The sequence below is a fragment of the Hyla sarda genome, chromosome 4 (assembly GCF_029499605.1).
Source record: "Hyla sarda isolate aHylSar1 chromosome 4, aHylSar1.hap1, whole genome shotgun sequence".
In the NCBI taxonomy this organism is placed as follows: domain Eukaryota; kingdom Metazoa; phylum Chordata; class Amphibia; order Anura; family Hylidae; genus Hyla; species Hyla sarda.
This window is the reverse complement of record NC_079192.1, coordinates 135,927,146-135,953,622: the sequence shown is the minus strand read 5'-3', so window position 1 is coordinate 135,953,622 and position 26,477 is coordinate 135,927,146. Positions and strand designations below refer to the sequence as shown.

Here is a 26,477-nt window from a genome sequence, read left to right as displayed (position 1 = left end):
GTCTGGGCATTCTGGGAGTTGTAGTTTTGCAACATCTGGAGGGCTACTGTTTAGAGACCACTGTATAGTGGTCTCAAAATTGTAGCCCCCCAGATGATGCTAGGTAACTCACCGGCTTCTGTAGAATCGCTGCACCAGGGAGCCGCAATGCCGTTATCTGCCACCTACCGCCGATGGCAAGTGGACCTCCGGCTTCGTTCACCGTCGGTTCCCCAGTTCTGCCCGGTCTACTGTGGGTGGGCAGAATGGGGGAACCGAACTTTAACCCCCCCCCCCCCCCCCGGCCCCAGATCTGCTATTGGTTGGCCGGTTCCGATAGTATAGTATGCATATTACCTAACCATTTCTGTGCAATAGTATGCATATTACCTCACCGTTTCTGTACAATACCACCCCGCTGTTAAATGGGAATGCCTGCCTGTAATATTTTATTGTGTTTTTGTATTTTAAACAATAAAGAAAAAAAATTTATATTTTGGGTAGAATCATACTCTACGTTGTGTTTCTTTAGTGTACAACCTATAACGTACTGCACGTAATAATTTGGAACAGTACATTGTAAGGCTTTTATGTTTAACCCCTTAAGGACACAGGGTTTTTCCATTTTTGCATTTTCATTTTTTTCCTCATCACCTTCTAAAAATCATAACGCTTAAAATTTTGCACATAAAATTCCATATGATAGCTTATTTTTTGCGCCACCAATTCTACTTTGCAGTGACAGTCATTTTACCCAAAAATCCACGGTGAAACAGAAAAAAAATTCATTGTGCGACAAAATTGAAGAAAAAATGTCATTTCGTAACTTTTGGGGGCTTCCGTTTCTACGCAGTGCATTTTTTGGTAAAAACACCTTATCTTTATTCTGTAGAATATAAAATGACCGTGCGATTTAATTAAAATGGCCGTGCGATTTAATTAACAAAATATTTTTATAGTTCGGACATTTTTGCACGCGGCGATACCATATTTCTTTTATTTACACAGTTTTTTTTATGGGAAAAGGGGGGTGAGTCAAAATTTAATTAGGGAAGGGGTTAAAGACCTTTGTTAACTTTTTTTATTCACTTTTCTTTTGCAGTGCTATAGCTCCCATAGGGAGCTATAGCACTGCACACACTGATCTCTTATGCTGATCCCTGCAAAGCCATAGCTTTGCATGGATCAGTGAGATAGGGGCTCGATTACTCAAGCCTGTAGCTCAGGCTTGGAGCAATCAAACCCGGACGCGATGGAGCAAGGTAAGGGGGTCTCCGCTCGCGTCCTAGCTGATCGGGACATCGCGATTTTATTGCGATGTCCGATCAGCCCGACTGAGCTGCCGGGAAGCATTTACTTTAACTTTCAGACGCGGCGGTCAACTTTGATCGCCGCGTCTGAAGGGTTAATAGCGCAAGGCACAACGATTGGTGCCACGTGGTTAGCCCAGGGTCCTGGGACCGACCTGGTGTGATGCGGGGTCACAGGACCGACCCGGTGTGACCCCGTTTTAAACACCGGGATCGGGCGTAGGGCGTACAGGTACGCCCTACGTCCTCAACAGGTTAAAAAAAATAATATTATTAGGAGGTTGGTTCAGTAAAATTTTGTAGAGTACCTGTCAAAAATAAAAAGCTTTTTATGTGTTGTTAAATAATGTATAGTTCCTAAATATATGTCTTTTTTTAAAAAAATTCTACTTCTATGTTTTTTTTCACTTGGGAAATCCCACCACTAGGGGTCTCCCTACATGTCCCGGCAACTAGTGATTTCGGACTCATGCTGGCCTGGCAAGAGCCTGAAATCTCAGACTGTGGCCGGGACACGTGACGAGCACAGTGCTGCTCCCATCTGTCAGACAGGTGGGAGTGAGCGCTGTGCCGGCAGCAGCTGCAGACATGGCCGGCTGGAGACAGGTGAGAGAGCAGTGTGTAAGAAGTTCTCACCTTCTCCCTCCCTATAATTATAGGGATAGAGTTAGTGAGAGTCAGGGACAGATGGGGAGGGGGGTTAGGGAGAGTTAAGATGATGATAGGTACTCTTTAATTGAACTCTTAATAGTTGTTAACACAAGACTTATGCTGTTATAAGCCGGAATACCCCTTTAAAGAGTACCTGTCAAACTAAACTTTTAATATATTGTTCCTAATGTAATTATAAGACACTTTGCTATTTACTTGCTGTTAAAATTCTTAACCTTTGTATGTTTTTAATGTGATTGAAAAAAAAAGCCACCAGGTGGCTCTGTTCTGTTTCGTGCCACATTCATGACACAATTCAAACAGTTATTTTGGTCTCCACCCGGCCAGGCAGGAAACAAAACTCAGGAAGTGCATACGGGGCATGGCGAGGCACAGCTCTCGCAGGCTTTAATGACATTGCGCCTGCTGGGAAATGCCCACTTTCTTCTGCGGGCAGCTCACAAAATGTGAGCATGGTAAAAGGTATGATACAGAGCTTTTTTTTTTTTTTTTTTTATAGGGCAGGAGGGATGTTAGGAGTAGTTAGGGAATATAATCTGAGTTAGTTTAGAAAATATGGTTTGATGACAGGTACTCTTTAAGCAACTGACTGTGCAATTTCATTAACAATATATTTTAATTAGTTTGGACATTTGCCAACGCGATGACACTCCATATTTTTAAGGCTAGCTTTTTCATATGTCAGTTGTGTCAGGCTTAGTTTTTTTTTTTTACATAAACTGTTCACAACTGATGGCATGACTGATGCTCAAAAAGTGCATAAATTGTCATCAGTCAAAACCATCAGTTGCCTGACAGGTATATGCTGCACGGACGGGGGAACGCAGCAAGATGCGTTCCCCTGTCTGTATCGATCCGGCGAGTCAAATCATCCGGTGTCTAAACTGAGACGTCAGATGATTGTGGAAGCTAAATTTTTTTTAAATCAATTAAATCATTTATTTGGAAAATGGGATAAGAGGGGGGGGGGTGATTGAAACTTTAATTAGGGAAGAGGCTTATTAGCATGTATTAACATTTTTGTGGACTATTAACATAGGGGACTATTATATCAATCTTTCAACAGCATACACTGAATACTGTGCCATAGCACAGTATTGATTAGTGTTATTGGCATTCCATTACTAGAGGCTGCTGAGGCTGCCTACTGTGAGAGAGTAAATCGGACAAGCCGGGGCAGGTAAGAGACCTCCCCGCCTGTCCTGTCCGCTGATCGGGACCCCCCAAATTTGCTGCAGTGGTCCCAATCAGTTCCACTATGCAACCGGCAATAGACTTTTTCTTATAAAGATGCCGCAATTAGTTTTTATTGCACCTTCTACAGGGTTAATTCCAGACAGTGGCCTGATCAGTAATGTCCGGTATTGGCCATGGGTGCTGGCTTCTTTTCACATACGATAAGGCTCTGTTCACATTTGCCACATGGCACTTTCCTTTTCTAATCGCGCAAAGACAGCTCAGTCCAATCCATTTTCAAACACATCCTGAGATATCTCACTGACTATTAGCAGATTCCTGTTAAAAAATAGCAGCATTATTGACGAAGAGAAAAGCACTGTAGACTTGCTGTAACATTAGACAAATAACACTATATTACCTTATTAGTTTCTTGTGCATTCTGAGAGAGTTCAGGTATATCAGCCTCAGTAAGAAAGACTGTAAGATTAAATAAAACACTTATTGATAGCTTTTATTTAAAGCTCACTAACAGTAATAACTTTGAACAGGCTTCACAGAAAATATTTAATACATGTAAACAATGTAGTAAAAATTATGTATTTTATTTTTCCAAATTTGTAGAATAATATGTAGAATATGGTCAGGGTATATGTCTGCAACCTGCTGAAAAGGACTGCTGACTTATACAACAGGGTACTGACAGCGGGCCCATTGAGTTTAATTTACCAAACATTAATGTACTTTCATTTTGAGGGAGTCAAGCTTGGTCTGCTGTGCAGGAAAATGTGATGAGAACATAGCCTAAAGTGATACCACAACATATAAAAAACAACACTGGATCACAGTGATTCAGAGATCAGTGCTGTTTCCTTGCGGCACTGAAGTCTTGGGTTTAAATTCAATCAACGACAACACCTAAATATTATTTATTATAGCACACTAAATACAAAATCCTTTAGCTGCAAAGTTTAAAAATCGACATGGTCATTTAGCTCTCATTATACTTATTAAAAACCAATAGTTCACTTACAGTTAACAAGATTATTATTTTTTTTTTATGTTTTCTGCAGGACATTACTTGGATATAGACATTTATCAATATAAGCTGCAATGTAATACATTCATTGATATTAATAACATTTTTTTAACTATAGCAGACTATGTGATACTAGTTTAAAAAAAATAAATAAATAAATAAATGAAACATCCACCCCCACAATACCAACGATCAGTGCTTGGAAACCAAATGCTTTTTTAAAGAGTACCTGTCACCAAACTAAACTTTTAATATATTGTTCTTTATGTTATTATAAGACACTTTGCTATTTATTTGCTGTTAAAATTCTCAACCTTTATGTTTTTTATGTGATTAAAAAACAGCCACTAGGTGGCTCTGTCCTGTTCACTGCGCAAGTCAAACAGTTTGGTCTCCACCCGGGCTTGCAGAAGTCCAAACACAGGAATCGCCTGCCAGGCATAGCGAGTCACAGCTGTCGCAGGCTTCACTGACGTCGCCCCGTTGGGGAACGCCCACTTTCTCCTGCGGGGAGCTCAAACAATGCGAGCAAAGAGAACGGTATGATACAGAGCTTTTTAGAGCTTGGAATTTTTTTTATAGGGTAGGAGGGGGTGTTAGGAGTAGTTAGGGAAGATAATCTGAGTTAGTTTAGAAAATATGGTTTGATGACAGGTACTCTTTAAAGCATATGGTTAGGGAGATTTGTGTTTCTGTCCTATAGGCCCTATTAACATGACTCCTAAAGCATGCACAAAACAGAAACATCAACCATCAATTATGTTGTAAGATAGTGCACTCCAGCGCGGTGTATAGGTTTTCCTCTGCTTCCGCTTTTCTTGGTCCCACTGTGCAACCCACTGTGTCTCCGAGTGCCCCCCTGTGGGCAAATGCACACTTGCCCCACTTACATGATTTGCCAGCTGCAAGCTTCTGGGCCAGGAATGGGGTTAAATTTGTTGCTCATCTGTTCAGTGAAATTCATGTATTTCTGCCCTAAACTGACATGCACTCTAAGTTTCATATCCCTGGTGATAATTTTTTTTTACTGTACCCTTGAAAACCCAAATTTTCTAAAAGGTAAAGCTGCTTTTGGGCACTACTGCCTTATCCAAGCCACTCAACAAGGTCTATTCTTTATTGCAATCTGTTGGGCCGCGTCCATTTGCTGTTGCCGCCTTGAAATGGCAGTATACAAAACGTGGGTACGGTGGGGTCACATGTAAGTTAACAACTTAACATTTTAAATTTCTAGTGAAATGGGATCTCTCTACCCACTTGTTTACCATTATAAAACATATACTTTTATTAGATATTCAATAAGAAATACTAGCACACAACCTCTTTAAAAATATCTATATCTTCAGAGAAGAAAAAAAAAATATTAATGTGTGCCACAGGGCCAAATAGTGTATACCTCAATGGTGCTTATAACTGTACGCTGTATAGCACAACCCTATCAACCTCTTCTATTGTCTTAGCAAACTGGAAGCTGCAGTCCACCAGCCTGCTTTAACTCACCTTCCTACGTTCCCTTGTTGCTCCGGTATCGACGTCCTGTTCCTCCGGCACTGCTCCACTCCATGCTTCTTAGGCTCAGAACGTCACAGTGCTGTCAGCGTATTGCCAGTGTAGTGAAAAAACTAATCTGGAGCCGAATGTGATCCTACAGCAGTTAAAAGTGCTGAGTCACTGGACGGTCAATGATTGGCTCAGACGCCCCCCCTGCTATTGGTTGTTGGAGGGGCTGGGAGGAGTGTGTGCATCTTTCTACCCACCTGGCTGCCTACCTGCCTACTCACCTGGCTCCCTCCCTATCTACCTACCTACGTAACTAACTGGCTATCTATTTACCTACGCATCTGGATGCCTACCTGTCTACTCATCTGGCTCCCTCCCTATCTACCTACCCACCTGGCTTCCTACATGCCCACTCATCTAGCTCCCTCCTTCCTTACCTACCTACCTACCTGGCTTCCTACCTAGCTGGCTGTCTACCTACCTACTCACCTACCTGCCTACCTACCTACCTAACTGGCTGTCTACCTACCTAACCCACCCACCCTCCTACCTGACTGCCTACCTAGCTAACTAGTTACCTACCTGACTGTCTACCTACCCACGCCGCCTACCCACCTGGCTGTCTACCTATTAACCTACCTGTCTGGCTACCTGGCTATCTATCCACCTAACTACCTACCTAGCTAGGTAATAACCTACCTAGACAGCTACCTATCTTGCAACCTACCTGGCTGTCTACCAACGTAGCTAGCTAGCTACCTACCTTTACTATGCAGACACCAAGGGGGACATTATAACAGTTCAGGTCCTATAGATAGGGAAATTGTGTAAAGGGCACTGAAAATGCAGAGTTTAATGTGTTTATCCTGCATATGCCAATGAGTTTTTCTTGGAAGAAGTCATCATGTCTGATCAGGACAGGAAAAAAAAAAAAGGAAAGAAGCCGCTGATCCTGTGTACAGATGGCATATACCTCTATATGGTCCTGTATATAATCATTTATATGGTATACAGATCCTATCTACAGCTGGTATATACCTCTATATGGGCACAGTATGGGGGAATACCAGTCTGTGTACAGTGGTTTTATTCGGTAACAGTACGGTGCATTAGTCAGTTACTGTGTGATGTATACTGTGTTCCTGATGCGCCGGTATTATTTGGCTCTGGTATTATTTATATTCTGGTATTATTGGTATTGCTAGTCTGTGTATAGTGGTTTTTACTCAGTATCACAGTATAATCCAGTCTGTGTGTGGTGGTATAATGTGTATCACGAATACTGTTATTATTGGAAATATTGGTCTCAGTATACAGGATTTGGTCTGTAACAGTGATAAGATTTCTCCTTGTTTACAGGTGTCTTACATATGTTAACGACTATATTTATATTGTTGTGTTTGGGTGAAATAGGGACAGGGCCGAGAAGTGGACCAGGGGTTGAGTCTCACAGGGGGCCCTTTCTTTATTTGGTCTGGGGGCTCCGAGTGTTACTAGTCTATTTAACTGTATAAAATAATGGATGTGGGGGCATTGTGGTTGGTGTAATTTTATAGCAGGGGGAGGGGGCAGCATTTCATTCTCCAACACAGGCAGCGCATTGGCAGCATGGAGGGAAAGACCAGAGCCTTCTTAGCGCTCCATGCTCTACAGCCAGCCCCATCCTTTGTGGGCAGGATGGCATCGGGGGCAGCAATCATCTGCAGGAACTGCCAGGAGCCAAGCACATGGGACAGGGCTACCTACCTACCTGGCTATCTATGTGGCTGTCTACTTCGTTAGCTAACAACCTACTTTGCAAGATACTAAACTGGCTACCAAACTATAATGCAAGTAAAATGAGCAACACTGCAACCCATGAATGACCGCAATGTAGCTGTTGGGTCGTGGCCACTTGTAGGCCCATCAAAATCCTCAGCACCAGGCCCATGATGCTCTTAATCTGGCCCTCTCTGTGGTTACTATGGAACAGGTGAAGGAGGTGGAGAACACGTATTATTTTACTGTGGTCAGTGCTAGGAATCTCCTGATACAGACAATCTTAATCTGTATTTTACTCCTGTGAAACTTATGTTCTCAGTGAAGGAAGGAACCTTTCTGCATGCAGTGTGAACTGTCCATGTTGTGTTCCATTCTGGAGGGAGGTTATGCAGTTTCTTAATGACCACCTAGATATCCCATTTCTCCTTACCCCAGAGGTCTGTTTATTGGGTCTTATTAATGAGGTGGAGTAGGGGGCTCAGACGCTTGCTTATTCACTTTTTTCTTTTTTGTACCTGCAATATTATAGCTACGACCTGGAAGGACAGTGTTGAGGCAGATTAATCTTGTTAACAAGTATGTACCGCTATATCAGACTCTCTTCTTTAGCCGGAAGTGTCCTAAAAAGTTTGACAAAATTTGGATGCTGTGGCTCATTTTGGATGCATCAGTAGATGATAATTGCCAGACTGGCTCATGTGTGTGTACTAATTCCCTTTTTTCTCCTATGGGGGTTGGGGAGGGATGCACAGGAGTGAATGCTGTGGAAGTGTGCATGTCATTCTGTTTGTCGGGCATGATTGATAATGTTGTTAGTTATGCAGTGTCTGCCTTCTTTCTTGCACTTCCCCCTCAATACCTATGCCATGTATCCTGTATGCATGCTGATCTGTGCCTTCTCTTTCATGAACTATAATTGGCGCTTACGGTAGGACACTGCTGCTGGCATTATTGTTTTTGGTGGGGGGGGGGGGGATCTTTTTATTTTAACCCCTTAAGGACTGAGTGTTTTTTCATTTTTGCACTTTAGTTTTTTCCTCCTTAACTTTTAAAAATCATAACCCTTTCAATTTTGCACCTACAGACCCATATGATGGCTTGTTTTTTGCACCACCTATTCTACTTTTTAATGACATCAGTCATTTTACCCAAAAATCTATGGTGAAACCCCCCAAAAAAATATATATATATATTTGTGGGACAAAATTGAAAAAAAAAACTTTTGGGGGCTTCTGTTTCTACGCAGTAAATTTTTTTTGTAAAAATGGCACCTTATCTTTATTGTGTAGGTCCATATGATTAAAATGATACCCTATTTATGAAGGTTTGATTTTGTTTAACTTCTGGTAAAAATCATAACTAAATGCTTGAAAATTAATACATTTAAAAATGTCCTGTTCTGAACACTATTTGATCTTTTTGATTGTGTTTTATTAATTTTTTTATGGTATAAAAAAAGTGATCAAAAATACGCTATTTTGGACTTTTGAATTTTTTTACTTGTACGCCATTGACCATGAGGTTTAATTAATGATATATTTTTATAGATCGGACATTGACGCACACGGTGATACCACATATGTTTATATTTATGTACTTTACTTTTTTTTTTTAAATGGGAAAAAGTGGGTGATTCAAACTTTTATTAGGGAAGGGTGTTAAATCACATTTATTAACAATTATTTTACACTTTTTTTTTGCTGTTATTGCCCCCATAGGGGACTAAAACATGTAATAGTCTGATTGCAGACACTGATCAATGCTATGCCATATCATTTCATTGATCAGTGTTTTCGGAGCTTGATTGCTCTAGCCTGGATTTCAGGCATGGAGCAAACAAATGACAATTGGACGCCGAGGAGGAAGGTAGGGACCCTCCTCGCATCCGCACAGCTGATCAGGACACCGCAGTATCACCGCTGTGGTCCTGATCAGCCTGACTGAGATGCCAGGAATGTTTTTTTTTTTTTTTACTTTAGACACGGCGATCAACTTTGATCACTGTGTCTAAAGAGTTAATGCCGGGCATCAATGCGATCGGTGATGTCTGGTATTAGCCACGGTTCCCAGCTACCGTTAATCACCGGAACCGACCTGCGTGACCCTGCGTTATATCACGGGAGCAGGGCGTGCAGGTATGCCCTGGGTCCTTTAGAGGTTAAATTGAAAAATTGCAAAAACAAAATCTCACAAAAAAATAAAAAAGTTGGCTCAATCATGAACTCTGTCATAAATTCTATTGTCCAGTGAAGCTAGATTATTAAGATGTATTATATAACAAATAATGTATACTGCTTGTGATTTGATATTGCTATCCTTAAATGAAAAAAAAAAAACTTTTCTAAAAAATTAGCTACACATAGTCCTAGAATGATGAAAAATGTATCCATATTAAAGACATTAGTTAAGAGACAACATTGAGAATTAACACTTTAAAACATAAAATAAAGTCAGTACAAAAATAATATCTGAAGTTGTAGCTGTATGCGACATCCATAAAATAAAATATTAATAGAAAAGCATGCGGTAATTTTATTTACAGGAAAAATAACAAAATCAAAAGAAAATTCTTTCTAAATGGTTATGAAGCAGACCAAACTCATCCTGAAATCTGTTAAAACTTGTGACGAGTAGAACTGTCATAAGACTTTAGATGCTAAATAAATATGAAATGAAAAACAAGCATAAGAAGAGGAAGAAATAAATAACCCTGGCAAATTACATTGAAGCAGTTTTACCTCTTGATAAAGAAGGCTTGTCATCATCCAAAGCTGGTAGCCATATTAACTTGGAGGCATGATTATCCAGAAGTGCTATATTTTTACCAATGTTTGCCTCCAAGATTCCAAAAGCACATACAGAAAATGGAGCATTTATAAAAAACTGTTGATGAATCATGTTTAAGGAAAATCTGGGAGCTGAAAGAGCTTCTTCTAAAGGAATTTCTGGCCAATCTTTCTGCAAAAGAAAAGACAATTAACTGTAAGATATACTAACTGATTTTTTTCAGGGACTCTTGATGTGACTTTTTAAAGGAGTTGTTCAGAGAGAAAAAAATAGCTTCATAGCTGAGGGTGATGTAAAACCAACAAAATACTAGCCTTACCTCCTCCGGTACCTGCACCGGCACTTTAGGTTTTCTTCTGATCTCAGCTTCTTCTGTGTTCCTGCTACATCCCGACCACAAGAGAACTGGCTCACTCAGGCAAAAAACTGCTGTGGTCTTTGATTGGCTGAGTGGACCAGTTACTATGGAGTTGAAATGTCACAGAAACCCAGAGGAAAGGGAGACCAGTGGAAGACTTGGAGTGTTGGGCATGGCAGCTGCAAGGAACTGGGAAAGTATAGTAAGTTTATCATTTTCACCACACAATCAGCCATGAAACAAATGGTTTACTTTTCCCTAGTTAACCCCTTTAATGGGAAGCTCTATGTTTGTTATTGTAGTTTATACTAAGACCTTGAACATTATTGGTGACCTAAGGGATTATGCTAGCTTAAACCTTTTAAGGGGACACTGGCTGTCACTGTTGAATTATTGAATATGCTCAAAAGTTAAACTGGATTTTTGGATATGGATAAATATAAATTAAAAATTACATGACAGAAAATGGATAAATAAGATCATTAACTGACCATACATTATTCTAACTGCCAATCATAACACTAAAAATATTTCAAAAGAAAAATGACACAATGGCCCTGATTTACTATTGTAAACCCGACCTGTTTTGTCGGGTTATGCACCCGATTCTGGCACATTGCGCCAGAAATTCTGTATGCGCCAGAATTAAAAAAGAAACCCCCACAAACTCTCCATTTTACTGAGAAAACCTGAAAAAGGGGTGTGGCCGGTGTGTAAAGGTAGTGTGATCATCAAAAAGGGGGGCATGTCCCCAACATATTTACTAAGGTTTCCACAGAAAATGTGGTGGATTTGAGCTGAGAAAAACCCCACAGCTCAGAGCATGTGTAAAAAAGCAAAACATAGGGAAAAGTGCAAAATGTAGGGAAACATTAGTAAATACTGTGGAAAAATATATGTTGGGGAAAAAACCCACAAAGAAAACTATACTCCACTCTTAGTAACTCAGAGCCAAAGTATCCATGTATATATATATATATATATATATATATTTTTTTTTTTTACATTAATGTGATTAGATCTAGCTCAAAGATAGCTAGAAAGCTGGATGATACAAACATTAAGACAGCTGCACAAAGTTACTCATAAAGAGTACATTTAATTCCAAGTCATTAAATACATTGCTCTAAGAGCATATCACATATACCTAGGACACTTAGTCTGTCTAAGCTATAAACTCTAAAGTTTTTATTATCTAGCTGTTTCAAAGTGCAGGGATTTTATACACATGTACAACCTATAAGCAAGGTGTAGTAAGATATTTCCAAATGTACACAGTTTAATTTGTTAGTTCTTGAAGTGGCCTGACTAAAAGCTTCCCTAAATCCACTGTTAAAACTCTACGTCTTACCAAATGTTTTAATTTGAGAAAGTCTTGAAATGTAGCTGGTGGATGCTGCATTTTCTAGAATAGAAACAGAGTGACAAATTAAAGAATATAATAACCTGAATTACAAAAAAAAGATAAAAGATTATTATATAGTGTTAGCTTTTATTCTCTGTTACACAATTGTTTCTTAATAGTGATTCATAAGAAAAACGGTCTTTTTTATTTTTTAAACAAACATTATTAATACTACATATAAATTTTAACATATTAAACAAGATCGTGAAACCTCAAATTTACAAATGCGTTTTCCGGTCTGAAATGTGACACTGGTATCACACCACCCAAACTAACACTGTTCTGGGTATAATATGGATGTCATATTAGTGCTATATTGTGCACTTGTGCTCCTTTGGCAAGCCAAAGAGAGAAGGGTCACAAGCCACATGTTGCTCCTGGGCCTCCTCATTGGGATTCACTGTTTTACATAGTGACCTTTAAATACACATACAAATGTGTCTTCTTCATTGTTTTTCTGAAATTAAAATACTATTGGACTATTTTTAGCATAAGCTATTCGTATCAGATTGTGGTAGTCCAACTGGCAGCACCCAGGTAGGCCGATCAGCTAACTAAAGGGGCCATGGTGCTATGGTAAGTGCTTCCTCCCACCTTCATTATTTACTAGGCACAGTTTCTAATTGGTAGTGTAGTAGCTTGTATTACAGTTCAGTTTTAATTACTTGAATGCTACTGTGCTGTAGTAAGCTGCATACCGGGCAGAGGGACTACTAATTGTACAGAGGTACCACAAATTTTGAAAAAAATACATGGTCACACATCCTCTAGTCACTTCAGTCACCTGATTCAGGTAGGTAGGCTATGGAACAGCAGTTTTCAATGTATGCAATTGCAAGATTGCATGTAAGACTTCCCTATGGGAACTAATAAATAGAGAAAAACAAGTGTAAAAAAGTTAAATGTGAATAAGCTCCTTCCCTAATAAAAGTTTCAATCACCCCTTTTCCCATTTTTTAAAACCTAATAATGTAAACAAAAATATACATAAACATATGTGGTATCGCTGCATGTGTAAATGTCCAAACTGTTAAGATATAAAGTTAATTAAATCGTATGGCCAATGGCGTATACATTAAAAATATTGTGAAAGTGTACAAAAAGTCCTATCAAAACAAAAATGGTACTGATAAAAATTACAGATCACAGGACAAAAAAACGAGCCCTCATACAACCCCGTATACAGAAAAATAAAAAAAAGTTATGAGGGTCAGAAATAGACAATTTAAAGCATAATAATTAAAGTACAAAAAGTAAAAAAAAAAAATGTAAGAAGCATAAAATTTTTTTTTTTTTTTAAAAGAAGATTTTTTTTCACCCAGTAATTGGTGGTAAAATGAGTGATGTCATTACAGAGTACAATCGGTAGCTCAAAAAAAACAAACCCTCATATGGGTCTGTAGGTGGAAAATTTAAACCATTATGACAGATAAAAGGAGAGGAGGAATAAATTAAAGTGCAAAAATGAAAAATCCCTGTGTCCTTAACCCCTTAAGGACCAAGCCCCTTTTCACCTTAAGGAATAGAGCGTTTTTTTGCACTCACTTTAAGCATTAATAACTCTGGGTTGCTTTTATTTTTCATTCTGATTCCGAGATTGTTTTTTTGACACATATTCTACTTCAAGTTAGTGGTACATTTTTGTCAATACTTGCATCCTTTCTAGGTGGAAAATTCCAAAATTTTATGAAAAAATAGAAAATGTAGCATTTCTCTATTGCTCGTAATTTCTCTTTGATGTAAGGAAAATAGACATTCCAAATAAATTATATATTGATTCACATATACAATATGTCTACTTTGTGTTTACATCATAAAGTTGACATGTTTTTACTTTTGGAAGACATCAGAGGGCTTCAAAGTTCAGCAGCAATTTTCCAATTTTTCACAAAATTTACAAAATAGGAATTTTTCAGGGACCAGTTCAGTTTTGAAGTGGATTTGAAGGGCTTTCATATTAGAAATACCCCACAAATGACCCCATAATAAAAACTGCACCTCTCAAAGTATTCAAAATGACATTCAGTAAGTGTGTTAACCCTTTAGGTGTTTCACAGGAATAGGAAATTCTAAATCTTCATTTTTTTACACTCGCGTGTTCTTGTAGACCCAGTTTTTGAATTTTTACAAGGTGTAAAAAGAGAGAAATCTTCCTAAAATGTGTAACCCAATTTCTCTCGAGTAAGGAAATACCTCATATGTGTATGTCAAGTGCTCTGTGGGTGCACTACAAGGCTCAGAAGGGAAGGAGCAACAATGGGATTTTGCAGAGCGAGTTTTTCTGAAATGGTTTTTTTGGGGCATGTCACGTTTAGGAAGCCTCTATGGTGCCATAACAGCAAAAAAAAAAAAAACAACAACACATGGCATACTTTTTGGAAACTACACCCCTCAAGGAACATAACAAGGGGTACAGTGAGCCTTAACACCCCACAGGTGTTTGACGACTTTTCGTTAAAGTTAGATGTGTAAATTAATTATTATTTTTTCACTAAAATGCTGGTTTTCCCCAAACTTTACATTTATACAAGGGGTAATAGGAGAAAATGCCCCCCCAAAATGTGTAACCCCATCTCTTCTGAGCATGGTAATACCCCATGTGTGGACGTCAAGTGCATTGCGGGCGCACTACAATGCTCAGAAGAGAAGTAGTCACATTTGACAGAAAGCAAATTTTGCTGAAATGTTTTTTGGGGGGCATGTCCATTTAGGAAGCCCCTATGGTGCAAGGAAAGCAAAAAAAAAAAAAAACTCACATGGCATACTATTTTGGAAACTACACCCCTCAAGGCACGTAACAAGGGGTACAGTGAGCCTTAACAGGTGTTTGACGACTTTGGATGTGTAAATGTTATTTTTTTTTTATTTTTTTATTTTTTTATTTTTACTAAAATGCTGGTCTTTCCTCAAATTTTACATTTTTACAGAGGGTAATAGGAGAAAATGCCCCCCCAAAATTTGTAACCCTACCTCTTCTGAGAATGGAAATAACCCATGTGTGGACGTCAAGTGCACTGCGGGCCCACTACAATGCTCAAAAGAGAAGGAGCCACATTTGCAAATTTTGATGAAATTGGGGGGGCTTGTAACATTTAGGAATCCCCTATGGTGCCAGAACAGCAAAAAAAAAAAAAAACACACACAAAAACAAACAAACACATGGCATACTATTTTGGAAACTACACCGCTCAAGGAACGTAACAAGCAGTACAGTGTGCCTTAACACCCCACAGGTGTTTGATAAACATTCAATAAAGTGGGATGTGAAAATGGAAAATGTTATTTTTTACACTAAAATGCTAAGTGGTCCAGCAATTTTTGAGAGCTTTTTTGTGACACCTTTCATTTTATGCAAGTTGAAAATTTTGGCCGACACATTCATTGAAAAACAAGAAAAATTTGGTAACTTATTTTAGACATAGTCCCTTTAAATCTTTTTTTTATTTTCTTTTTTATGTATTGTTTTGCAACACAGCAGGTGTTGAAAGAAAAATGCAACCCAATGTTTATTCCCCTGAGTTTACAGTTTTATAATGTGACCATAGTTCCTTAACTGACAGACATTAAGGCGTTCATGGTGGATTTGAAGGCCTCGGGTGCCAACACATAAGAAACCCCCCCCCCCCCCCCCCCAAAAAAAAGACCCCATTTTGGAAACTATACCCATCAAGGAATTTATTAAGGGATTTTGTGCGCATTTGGACCCCACAGATGTTTTGTAAATAAAATAGAATATTTGTAAAAATAGAAAAGACTTGTATCAGTGATTACATGGTACGTCTACTAGACTAACGTAAAGAGACACTGTTTTAGGAAATTTGCACTCTTATCACATTTGTCCTGGCATATTGATACATATGCCAGGACAAATTTACTTTATGTAAAGATAATTATTAAAAAGGTTCTTAAAAGTGTAAAAAGCCATGAGAATTGTCTATATGCTTATGCATACAAGTGACCCTAAGCAAGGATAAGGGGTCCTTATTTCTTCAATACACCAACACTCCTGGGCCAAAGCCCGGAGTGACTCACACCCCTAACAATGTGCCCTCCTTAAAAAATAACTGTTACGAAGCAGGATGTGGATCCTCTAACCTGTGTGGCTGATGACTCGGACCGTATCTGGGAGCGGAGTCTAAGGTGGTGCCGCTGGTCTTCACCAGAGCCCCCCGCAAGGCAGGATGGGCTTAATGCGGCAGGCGACACCCAGATCTATACCCCCGACATGGTTCGACCACACAGGTAGCTGGGCTAGGTGAGGTAGCGAAGGATAAGGCAGTAGCGTAGTCAAACGTAGCAGAAGATCAAGGCAGGTAGCAAAAGTGCGGAGTCAAATAATGTAGCGGAAGGTCTGGATACACGGGTAAGGCACCAGGTAATATGGAATGATTAATTTCAGGCTAGGGGCACTGAAGATCTGGCAAGGAAGTGTGAAAGGTGCAGGGAATTTAAAATGTAGTGTCAGGTGTAGCAATTAATTATGGGCGTTTAAATTTCAGAGCTCAGGCATGTGCGCGCCAGAGCTCAGGCACGTGCGCGCCCTAGGAGAAGGGGACACGCGCGCCGGAGCTGAGACCCAGAGGAATGGCAGCAGAGCATGGTGAGTGACAGGCTGGGATTCGCATGCGGGCACGTCCCGCAATGCGAATCTCAGCCCTGCCGGCAGTCAGGGATTCAGGGACCATGCCGGTGCTTGCGGCCAGAGCTTCAATAAAACCCTATATACATGATTAAAATGGCACTGTGATGTTATTTAAGTTGGATATATGAATCACAGGGACTTTCCCTGTTATAAGTATGATAGCGGGGCTGCAGTCCACCGATTATAACACCATCATAGTGTGCTGTTTAAAATATAATCACTTTGCCCCCCTCAACATGTTTCGCCATTACAACGGGGTTGTCAAGAGGCTAGAACATGGCAATTGGCTGCCTACAATGAGCTGCGCTCATATTATTTATAATGGTGATGACCTCATCCATCATCGCCTGCATCACATAAACCAATGTCTGTAATCCTAACAATGAGTAAGAGGTATACTCACCAATCAAACAATGGTTCATAGATTACTTCCGGGTGAGCATATAACAATCTGTTAATAATTCCTTGGATAACATACCATGTCACTCCGAGATTCCTCAGCACGTCATCTCCGAGGTGATGACACCATCCTGCTGCGCCACGCATGCGTCTCCACTTGTTCTTCGCGTCGGGACTCTTCCGCTCACTGCGCACAACTTAACTCTGCTGCTCAGTGCACATGAACATATACTTAGACGTGGCGCTGTGTTATGCTGCGTGATGCGCATGTCCTCAAACTTAGTGCAGAACTCCTGTGGGATCTTGTTAACATACATATCAGTATGTATAATATCATCTCACGGGAGAAGAATATTCTGGGTATCCTAGTGACTGTTACATCAATAAAGGACTATTTATACTGTAAGAGTGTGGTTAGAAAGGTGATTTCAATATGTGTCCTTATTGGGATGATTTAGTTTGACACAGTATGGTTCACAAATATGCTCAAGTACCTCAAATGTTGAATTACCCATGTTACAATTGAACTACACAATTTGAAAACATATGATTTGGTACACTGATCTAACAATATTATAGTTTTATGGTTTGAGCATATTCATCTAAAAACCATTGGCATAATTTTGGCTACTGACAACCATTCTAATCAGATTCTATTCCCGACACAAATGAGGGCTTCCTAAGGATGGCAAGGAGATGGACAGGTAAGTGTTTAATTGAGGGAGTAAACAGGTACGTATTCTCAAGTAGGTGGGTAAGTATGTAATATTTATAAGAAAATAGACAGGTAAGTATTCTCATCTGCTCAGAAGAAGACCAGGTTCATACTCAGCTGGAAGTGTATATTACATATCTAAAAGAGTAATGAAAGAGGAGGATAGGGATCGACCGATTATCGGTATGGCCGATATTATCGGCCGATAATCAAGATTTTGGGCATTATCGGTATCGGCAATTATCTTGCCGATAAGCCGATAATGCCCCCCGCACCGCGACCACCCCCCCCCCCACACCGCCGCACCGCGACCGCCCCCCGACCCACCGCACCGCGTCGCACCCCCCACCGTAGTGCTGGGTGGTATACCGGTATGGATTTTTGCCCATACCGCTATACCGGTCAGGCCCCTCCCCCACCCTCCGAGTCAATAAAAAAAATTAAACTTACCGTAATGGGCGACGTCAGGTGCGTCGCTGCGCACGGGCGTCACTGCGCAGCGGCGTCTATGCTGCGTTACTAGGCCGGAGCCTGCCCGGAGTGGAGAAGAGGACCCCGGAGAAGAAGTACAGCCCGGACTGGTTCACCCTCCACCCGGTATGCTGCCGGACACTACAGGAAGGAGGGATGGCCCGGACCACCCTGACAGGTAGGGGGAGAGAAGCGGGTGGTGGCGGTGGCGGCCTATGGCACCGCAAAAGCCACTGCAGTGCATTGATTTAAAGCGCCCGCTTTAAATCAATGATCTGCAACGGTGTCGCGGGGGGATAAATAGCCGATAACTTATACCGGAATATCGGTATAAGTTATCGACTATCGGCCCTAACCTCCACCGATTATCGGTATCGGCCCTAAAAAAAACGATATCGGTCGATCCCTAGATGAGGATATACCTCAAATGGGCGACATTTAAGGACATCGCTTTCATGTAGGCATACGTCATGTGATAAACTCTAACGGGTAATATATATTATAGTAGTTTAACTAAATAAATATAGAGCCTTCATGAAAAAGCAGTAAAAGAAAAACCTTCATTAATCCCACCCGGGGCTTGACTTTGAAGATGGAAAATCTATTTTGCCTCCTTTCATAGAAGGCGGGTGTCAATATTGCCTTTTCTGGGGCCTAGTTTCAGTTGACATGAGCCAAAGAACTTAACCCCTTAAGGACCCAGGGTTTTTCCGTTTTCTCCTCCTTACTTTAAAAAATCATAACTCTTTCAATTTTGCACCTAAAAATCCATATGATGGCTAATTTTTTGCGCCACCAATTCTACTTTGTAATGACATCAGTCATTTCACCCAAAAGCCTACGGCGAAAAGGAAAAAAAAGTAATTGAGAAACAAAATTGAAAAAAATAAATAAAAGCCATTTTGTAATTTTGGGGGCTTCCGTTTCTACACAGTACATTTATCGGTAAAAAGGACACCTTCTTATTATGTAGGTCCATAAGATTAAAATGATACCCTACTTATATAGGTTTGATTTTGTTATACTTCTGGAAAAAAAATCATAACTACATGCAGGAAAATGTATACGTTTAAAATTGTCATCTTCTGACCACTATAACTTTTTTATTTTTCTGCGTATGGGGTGGTATGAGGGCTCATTTTTTGTGCTGTGATCTGAAGTTTTTAGCGGTACCATTTTTTGCATTGATCGGACATGATATAAAAAGTGACAAAAAATGCACTATTTTGGACTTCGGAATTTATTTGCGCGTACGCCATTGACCGGTTTAATTAACGATATATTTTTATAATTCGGACATTTCCGCATGCAGCAATACCACATATGTTTATTTTTATTTACACTGTTTTTTTTTTTTTTTTAATGGAAAAGGGGGGTGATTCTTACTTTTATTAGGGAAGGTGTTAAATGATCTTTATTCACTTTTTTTTTCCCCCACATTTTTTTGCAATATAGCTCCCATAGGGGGGCTATAACACTGCACACACACTGATCTTTTACATTGGTCAGTGGTTTCTCATAGGAAACCACTGATTGACGATTCTGCCGCTTGACTGTTCATGTCTGGATCTCAGGCACTGAGCAGTCATTCGGCGATCGGACAGCATGGAGGCAGGCAGGGATCGTCCGGCTGTCATGTAAGCTGTTCGGGATGCAGCGATTTCGCCGCGGTGATCCTGAACAGCTCCCTGAGCTAACCGGCATGGTTTTACTTTCACTTTAGACATGGCGTTCTACTTTGAACACCGCGTCTAAAGGGTTAATAGCGCACGGCACAGCGATCAGTAACTACATGCAGGAAAATGTATACGTTTAAAAATGTCATCTTCTGACCCCTATAACTTTTACATTTTTCCAAGTACAGGGCGGTATGAGGACTTATTTTTTTCGCCGTCATCTGAAGTTTTTATCTGTATGATTTTTGTTTTGATCGGACTTTTTTGATCACTTTTTATTCATTTTTTTAATGGTATAAAAAGTGACCAAAATACGCTTTTTACGTGTACGCCATTGACCGTGCGGTTTAATTAACGATATATTTTTATAGTTCGGACATTTACGCACGCGGCGATACCATATATGTTTATTTTTATTTACACTTTTATTTTTTTTATGGGAAAAGGGGGGTGATTCAAACTTTTATTAGGGAAGGGGTTAAATGACCTTTATTAACACTTTTTTTAAACTTTTTTTTTGCAGTGTTATAGGTCCCATAGGGACCTACAACACTGCACACAATGATCTCTTACACAGATCACTGGCGTGTATTAACACGCCTGTGATCAGTGTTATCGGCGCTTGACTGCTCCTGCCTGGATCTCAGACACGGAGCAGTCATTCGTCGATCTGACACTGAGGAGGCAGGTAAGGGCCCTCCCAGTGTCCTGTAAGCTGTTGGGGATGCCGCGATTTCACGGCGGCGGTCCTGAACAGCCCGATTGACTAGCCGGGATACTTTCACTTTAGAAGCGGCAGTCAGCTTTGACCGCCGCTTCTAAAGGGTTAATACTGCACATTGGCGATGTGTGGTATTAGCCGCGGGTCCCGACCATTGATGAGCGCCAGGACCAACGCGATATGATGAGGGGTCGCAGCGCGACCCCGCTTCATATCGCTGGAGCCGGCGCAGGACGTAAATATACGTCCTGCGTAATTAAGGGGTTAAGGACTAGGTGTTTTTCAGGTTTTTTGCAATTTAGTTTTTTCCTCCTTACCTTTTAAAAATTATAACACTTAATTTTCCACCTAAAAATCCATATTGTGGCTTTTTTTTGATCCACCAATTCTACTTTGCAGTGACATTAGTTATTTTACCCACATTAGTCATTTTAATCCACGGCAAAACGGGAAAAAAAAAATCATTGGGCGACAAAATTGAAGAAAAAAAAATGCCCTTTTGTAACTTTTGGGGGCTTCCGTTTCAACGAAAAGCCTTTTTTGGTAACAATGACACCTTATCATTATTCTGTAGGTCCATATGGTTAAAATGATACCCTACTTACATAGGTTTTCTTTTGTCGTACTTCTGGAAAAATCATAACTACATGCAGGAAAATTTATACGTTTAACCTTAAGGACTTAAAAAATCATAATTCTTTCAATTTTGTACCTAAAAATCCATATGATGGCAAATTTTTTGCATCACCAATTCTACTTTCTACTTCTTTCAAGGCACATGCATCTACACAAGGTAGTTTTTTTTTTGTTTTTAACAGAAATGTTATATATAATTGTTAGTTATTACTACCGTGCTTGCTATTTCTCAGTAGGAATGTGCATAGGGTACTAGTTAAGGAAGATATCATATTTTTTTCTTCTGCAACTTAAGGCTGTTTGTATCGGTGGATAGATTTGAGTAGCAATCAATCAAGGTGAAAGCGGAGGTAAAAAATGTACTGCTGTGTTGTTCCATAAAACTTCTGCTGAAGGAAAGTAGGAAATATTCAAATTGTAAGGCCTGTATGGATTGTATCCTCTTGAAACATCAAAGAACAACTCAATTTCCATCCATTATGTCTGTTCTGAACTAGCATCTGGATCAACTTAAAAGCAGAGGTAAAGCTGTCTAGCTCCCATGTCATCACCCATAGAGATGGAAGGATAGTTTACCTAGGTCATTCAACAGTTTGGCAGATTATCTGTACTTGACATGTCATGCAGAATTAACTCTCTGCCATCTAAAAACATTTTGTACTTTGAAGTATTTTATATTGTAGTTTTGTTTTTTTACAATTATGAATCAGTATTAGATATGTTAGTTTACAATCAGTTTAATGTAACTACATATGCGATTTACCATATTATGAAAGACTACTGATGTACACAGCCTGAAACACTGCTTTACATGAGTACAATAACATTTAACATCAAAGGGGGGCATTTACTAATCTTTTACTATGTAGTCTGGTTTTTACCCTGTTTTTTTCTACTTCATTTTTGACTATGTGCGACAAATTTACTAAATTGTTGCACGGCATTAATAAATTTGGCACACATAGGCAAAAGTGGGAAATTTACTTCAAGTAGTAGAAAAAATAGTCCGTTCCTTTTCCCTGCTGTCCGAATAGGTTTGGCTGCTGGTTTCCTTCTGGATCTTTTGTTTTTGAGTTTTTTTTTAGCTTTTTCACCACATCTAAATAATTCAATAACTACAGTGGTCCCTCAAGTTACAATATTAATTGGTTCCAGGAAAACCATTGTAAGTTGAAACCATTGTATGTTGAGACCATAACTCTATGGAAACAGGGTAATTGGTTCTAAAGGCACCAAAATGTCATCCAAAAATAGGAAAAATAAGTAGATAACTGATATAGATAAAGCAAATCCTTACATATAAAAGTAATAAAGATCTGCTGGGAGCTGTAAATCACTGTCTATGTCAGTGTTTCCCAAGCAGGGAGCCTCCAGCTGTTGCAAAACTATAACTCCCAGCATGCCTAGACAGCCAAAGGCTGTCCGGGCATGCTGGGAGTTGTAGTTTTGCAAAAAATGGGGCCACCCTGCTTGGCAAACACTGGTCTATGTAGAGGACAGGAGCTTCTTCAGGGGTCCTGTACAGTACAGGCAATGTCCAAAACAAGTAATGGAGTTGCCCTCACCTGGTGTCCAAAAGAGCAGCTAACCCTGATACAGGTAAAGTGTACAGAACATGTAATATCAGTCAGTGCATACACTTCAGTAATACAGGGGTTTTACCAGTGAATGCCCATTTTGATTGGTTGGTTCTTCCAGCCATTGACACGTTTTACAGATCTGGACTGTCTGTAGCATTGTATGTTGAGTCTGGTTTCAACTTACGATGGTCCAGAAAAGACCATTGTATGTTGAAACTATTGTATGTTGAGGCCATTGTAAGTTGAGGGATCACTGTAAATTGTAGTCATGGCTCAGAAGTGGTAAACAGCGTTTAGTGTGTGTGTGTGTGTGTGTTTATTACATTTTTTTAACACAGTTTTTTTCTCCCTAAATGTACTTACACTTTTTTTTTTTTTTGGTTACTTCTTCTACAGATCTGTGTATCCTGTGGACTCCTTCGGATTCGGTGGACTACTTCGATGACCAGCGTTTTTCTTTGCTTGATGTTAATAAAATGGTTAACGAGGGCTTGTGGGGGAGTGTTTTTTGTAATACATTTTTTTTAAAACCTGTTGTGTTTTATTTTTATTTTACTTTACTAGACAGGCTTAGTAGTGGAAGCTGTCTTATAGACTGAGTCCATTACTAAGCCGGGCTTAGCGTTAGCCACAAAAACAGCTAGCGCTAACCCCCAATTATTACCCCGGTACCCAACACCACAGGGGTGCCGGGAAGAGCCGGTACCAACAGGCCCGGAGCGTCAAAAATGGCGCTCCTGGGCCTAGGCGGTAACAGGCTGGCGTTATTTAGGTTGGGGAGGGCCAGTAACAATGGTCCTCGCCCACCCTGGTAACGTCAGGCTGTTACTGTTTGGTTGGTATTTGGTTGAGAATAAAAATAGGGGGACCCTATGCGTTTTTTTAATATATTTAATTATTTATTTAAAAAAAAAACGCATAGGGTCCCCCCTATTTTCATTCTCAGCCAAATACCAACCAAACAGTAACAGCCTGACGTTCCCAGGGTGGGCGAGGACCATTGTTACTGGCCCTCCCCAGCCTAAATAACGCCAGCCTGTTACCGCCTAGGCCCAGGAGCGCCATTTTTGACGCTCCAGGCCTGTTGGTACCGGCTCTTCCCGGCACCCCTGTGGCGTTGGGTACCGGGGTAATAATAGGGGGTTAGCACTAGCTGTTTTTGTGGCTAGCGCTAAGCCCAGGTTAGTAATGGACTCTGTCTATAAGACAGCTTCCACTACTAAGCCTGTCTAGTAAAGTAAGAAAAAAACACAACAGGTTTTAAAAAATTTTTATTACAAAAAACACTCCCCCACAAGCCCTCGTTAACCATTTTATTAAAATCAAACAAAGAAAAACGCTGGTCATCGAAGTAGTCCACCGAATCCGAAGGAGTCCACAGGATAAACGGATCTGAAATGAGAAGAAAACAAAAAAATGGGTTAGTACATTTATTATCACCTGCTCACACATCTCCCGCCCCGCACGACTACAACTGCCAGCATGCCCTTACAGTAAGGACATGCTGGGAGTTGTAGTTGTGTGGTGCAGGAGATGTGTGAGCAGGTGATAATAAATGTGACAAGCTTGTCCCCTGCCCCAGCTGCAGGACTACAACTCCCAGCATGCCCTTACAGTAAGGTGGGGCGGAGGCCGGGCACAGTGTTTCCCAACCTGGGACTTGTAGTTTTGCAACATCTGGAGGCACCCTGGTTGGGAAACACTGTTTTAGGCCAGTGTTTCCCAACCAGGGTGCCTCCAGATGTTGCAAAACTACAAGCCCCAGCATGCCTGGACAGTCAAAGGCTGTCTAGGCATGCTGGGAGTTGTAGTTTTGCAACATCTGGAGGCAACCTGGCTGGGAAACACTGGCCTAAAACAGTGTTTCCCAACCAGGGTGCCTCCAGATGTTGCAAAACTACAAGTCCCAGCATGCCTGGACATTCAAAGGCTGTCTAGGCATGCTGGGAGTTGTAGTTTTGCAACATCTGGAGGCAACCTGGCTGGGAAACACTGGCCTAAAACAGTGTTTCCCAACCAGGGTGCCTCCAGATGTTGCAAAACTACAAGCCCCAGCATGCCTGGACAGTCAAAGGCTGTCTAGGCATGCTGGGAGTTGTAGTTTTGCAACATCTGGAGGCAACCTGGCTGGGAAACACTGGAATAAAACAGTGTTTCCCAACCAAGGTGCCTCCAGATGTTGCAAAACTACAAGTCCCAGCATGCCTGGACAGTCAAAGGCTGTCTAGGCATGCTGGGAGTTGTAGTTTTGCAACATCTGGAGGCAACCTGGCTGGGAAACACTGGCCTAAAACAGTGTTTCCCAACCAGGGTGCCTCCAGATGTTGCAAAACTACAAGTCCCAGCATGCCTGGACAGTCAAAGGCTGTCTAGGCATGCTGGGAGTTGTAGTTTTGCAACATCTGGAGGCAACCTGGCTGGGAAACACTGGCCTAAAACAGTGTTTCCCAACCAGGGTGCCTCCAGATGTTGCAAAACTACAAGCCCCAGCATGCCTGGACAGTCAAAGGCTGTCCAGGCATGCTGGGAGTTGTAGTCTTGCAACAACTGGAGGCACCCTGGTTGGGAAGCCTGCGCAACTTACCGGCTTCCGTAGGATCCAGCGCTGCACGACACTGCCGCGCGACAGTGCCGCGCGACGATCTCCGACAGCGATCGTCGCTGGAGCCTCGGAAGGGTAAGTGAACCTCTTCGCCGGTCCCCTTCAGCTGTTTAGTTTTGCAACAGCTGGAGGACTACAGTTTACAGACCACAAACCAGGGGTCTGCAAACTGTGGCCCTCCAGCTGTTGCAAAACTACAACTCCCAGCATGCCTGGACAGCCAATGGCTTTCCAGGCATGCTGGGAGTTGTAGTCTTGCAACATCTGGAAGCACCCTGGTTGGGAAACACTGTTTTAGGCCAGTGTTTCCCAACAAGGGTGCCTCCAGCTGTTGCAAAACTACAACTCCCAGCATGCCCCGACAGCCAATGGCTGTCCAGGCATGCTGGGAGTTGTAGTCTTGCAACATCTGGAGGCACCCTGGTTGGGAAACACTGTTTTAGGCCAGTGTTTCCCAGCAAGGGTGCCTCCAGCTGTTGCAAAACTACAGCTCCCAGCATGCCCGGACAGCCAATGGCTGTCCAGGCATGCTGGGAGTTGTAGTCTTGCAACATCTGGAGGCACCCTGGTTGGGAAACACTGTTTTAGGCCAGTGTTTCCCAGCAAGGGTGCCTCCAGCTGTTGCAAAACTACAACTCCCAGCATGCCCGGACAGCCAAAGGGTGTCCAGGCATGCTGGGAGTTGTAGTCTTGCAACATTTGGAGGCACCCTGGTTGGGAAGCTTGCGCAACTTACCGGCTTCCGTAGGATCCAGCGCTGCACGACACTGCCGCGCGGCGATCTCCGTCAGCGATCGTCGCTGGAGCCTCGGAAGGGTAAGTGAACTTCTTCGCCGGTCCCCTTCAGCTGTTTAGTTTTGCAACAGCTGGAGGACTACAGTTTACAGACCACACACCAGTGGTCTGCAAACTGTGGCCCTCCAGCTGTTGCAAAACTACAACACCCAGCATGCCCTGACAGCCAAAGCCTATGGCTCTCAGGGCAGGAGCCCGGGCTGACATTACAGTGCAGCCGCCCGGGCTCCTCATACGGTCTCCCCGCTACCCC

The 26,477-nt window shown here is 41.3% G+C and overlaps 1 protein-coding gene across 15 annotated transcripts in view; it reads right to left on the bottom strand.

Annotated features, from left to right (window-relative positions):
• FAM227B (family with sequence similarity 227 member B) overlaps positions 1-26,477 on the bottom strand; it is a 266,903-nt gene that overhangs the window by 192,411 nt on the left and 48,015 nt on the right. For 10 of the 15 annotated variants that reach the window (XR_008892487.1, XM_056572242.1, XM_056572253.1 and 7 more), the window contains 3 exons: positions 11,934-11,987; positions 10,176-10,395; positions 3,559-3,617 (listed from right to left, as the gene is read on the bottom strand). Coding sequence is in view for 14 of the 15 variants with exons in the window: in XM_056572242.1 (XP_056428217.1) it covers positions 3,559-3,617; positions 10,176-10,395; positions 11,934-11,984 (330 nt within the window). In the remaining variant the exon portion in view is untranslated. Of the gene's footprint in view, positions 1-3,558; positions 3,618-10,175; positions 10,396-11,933; positions 11,988-12,771; positions 12,854-26,477 lie in introns of all 15 variants that reach the window. The other 5 variants (XM_056572244.1, XM_056572246.1, XM_056572248.1 and 2 more) reach the window with 1 other exon arrangement.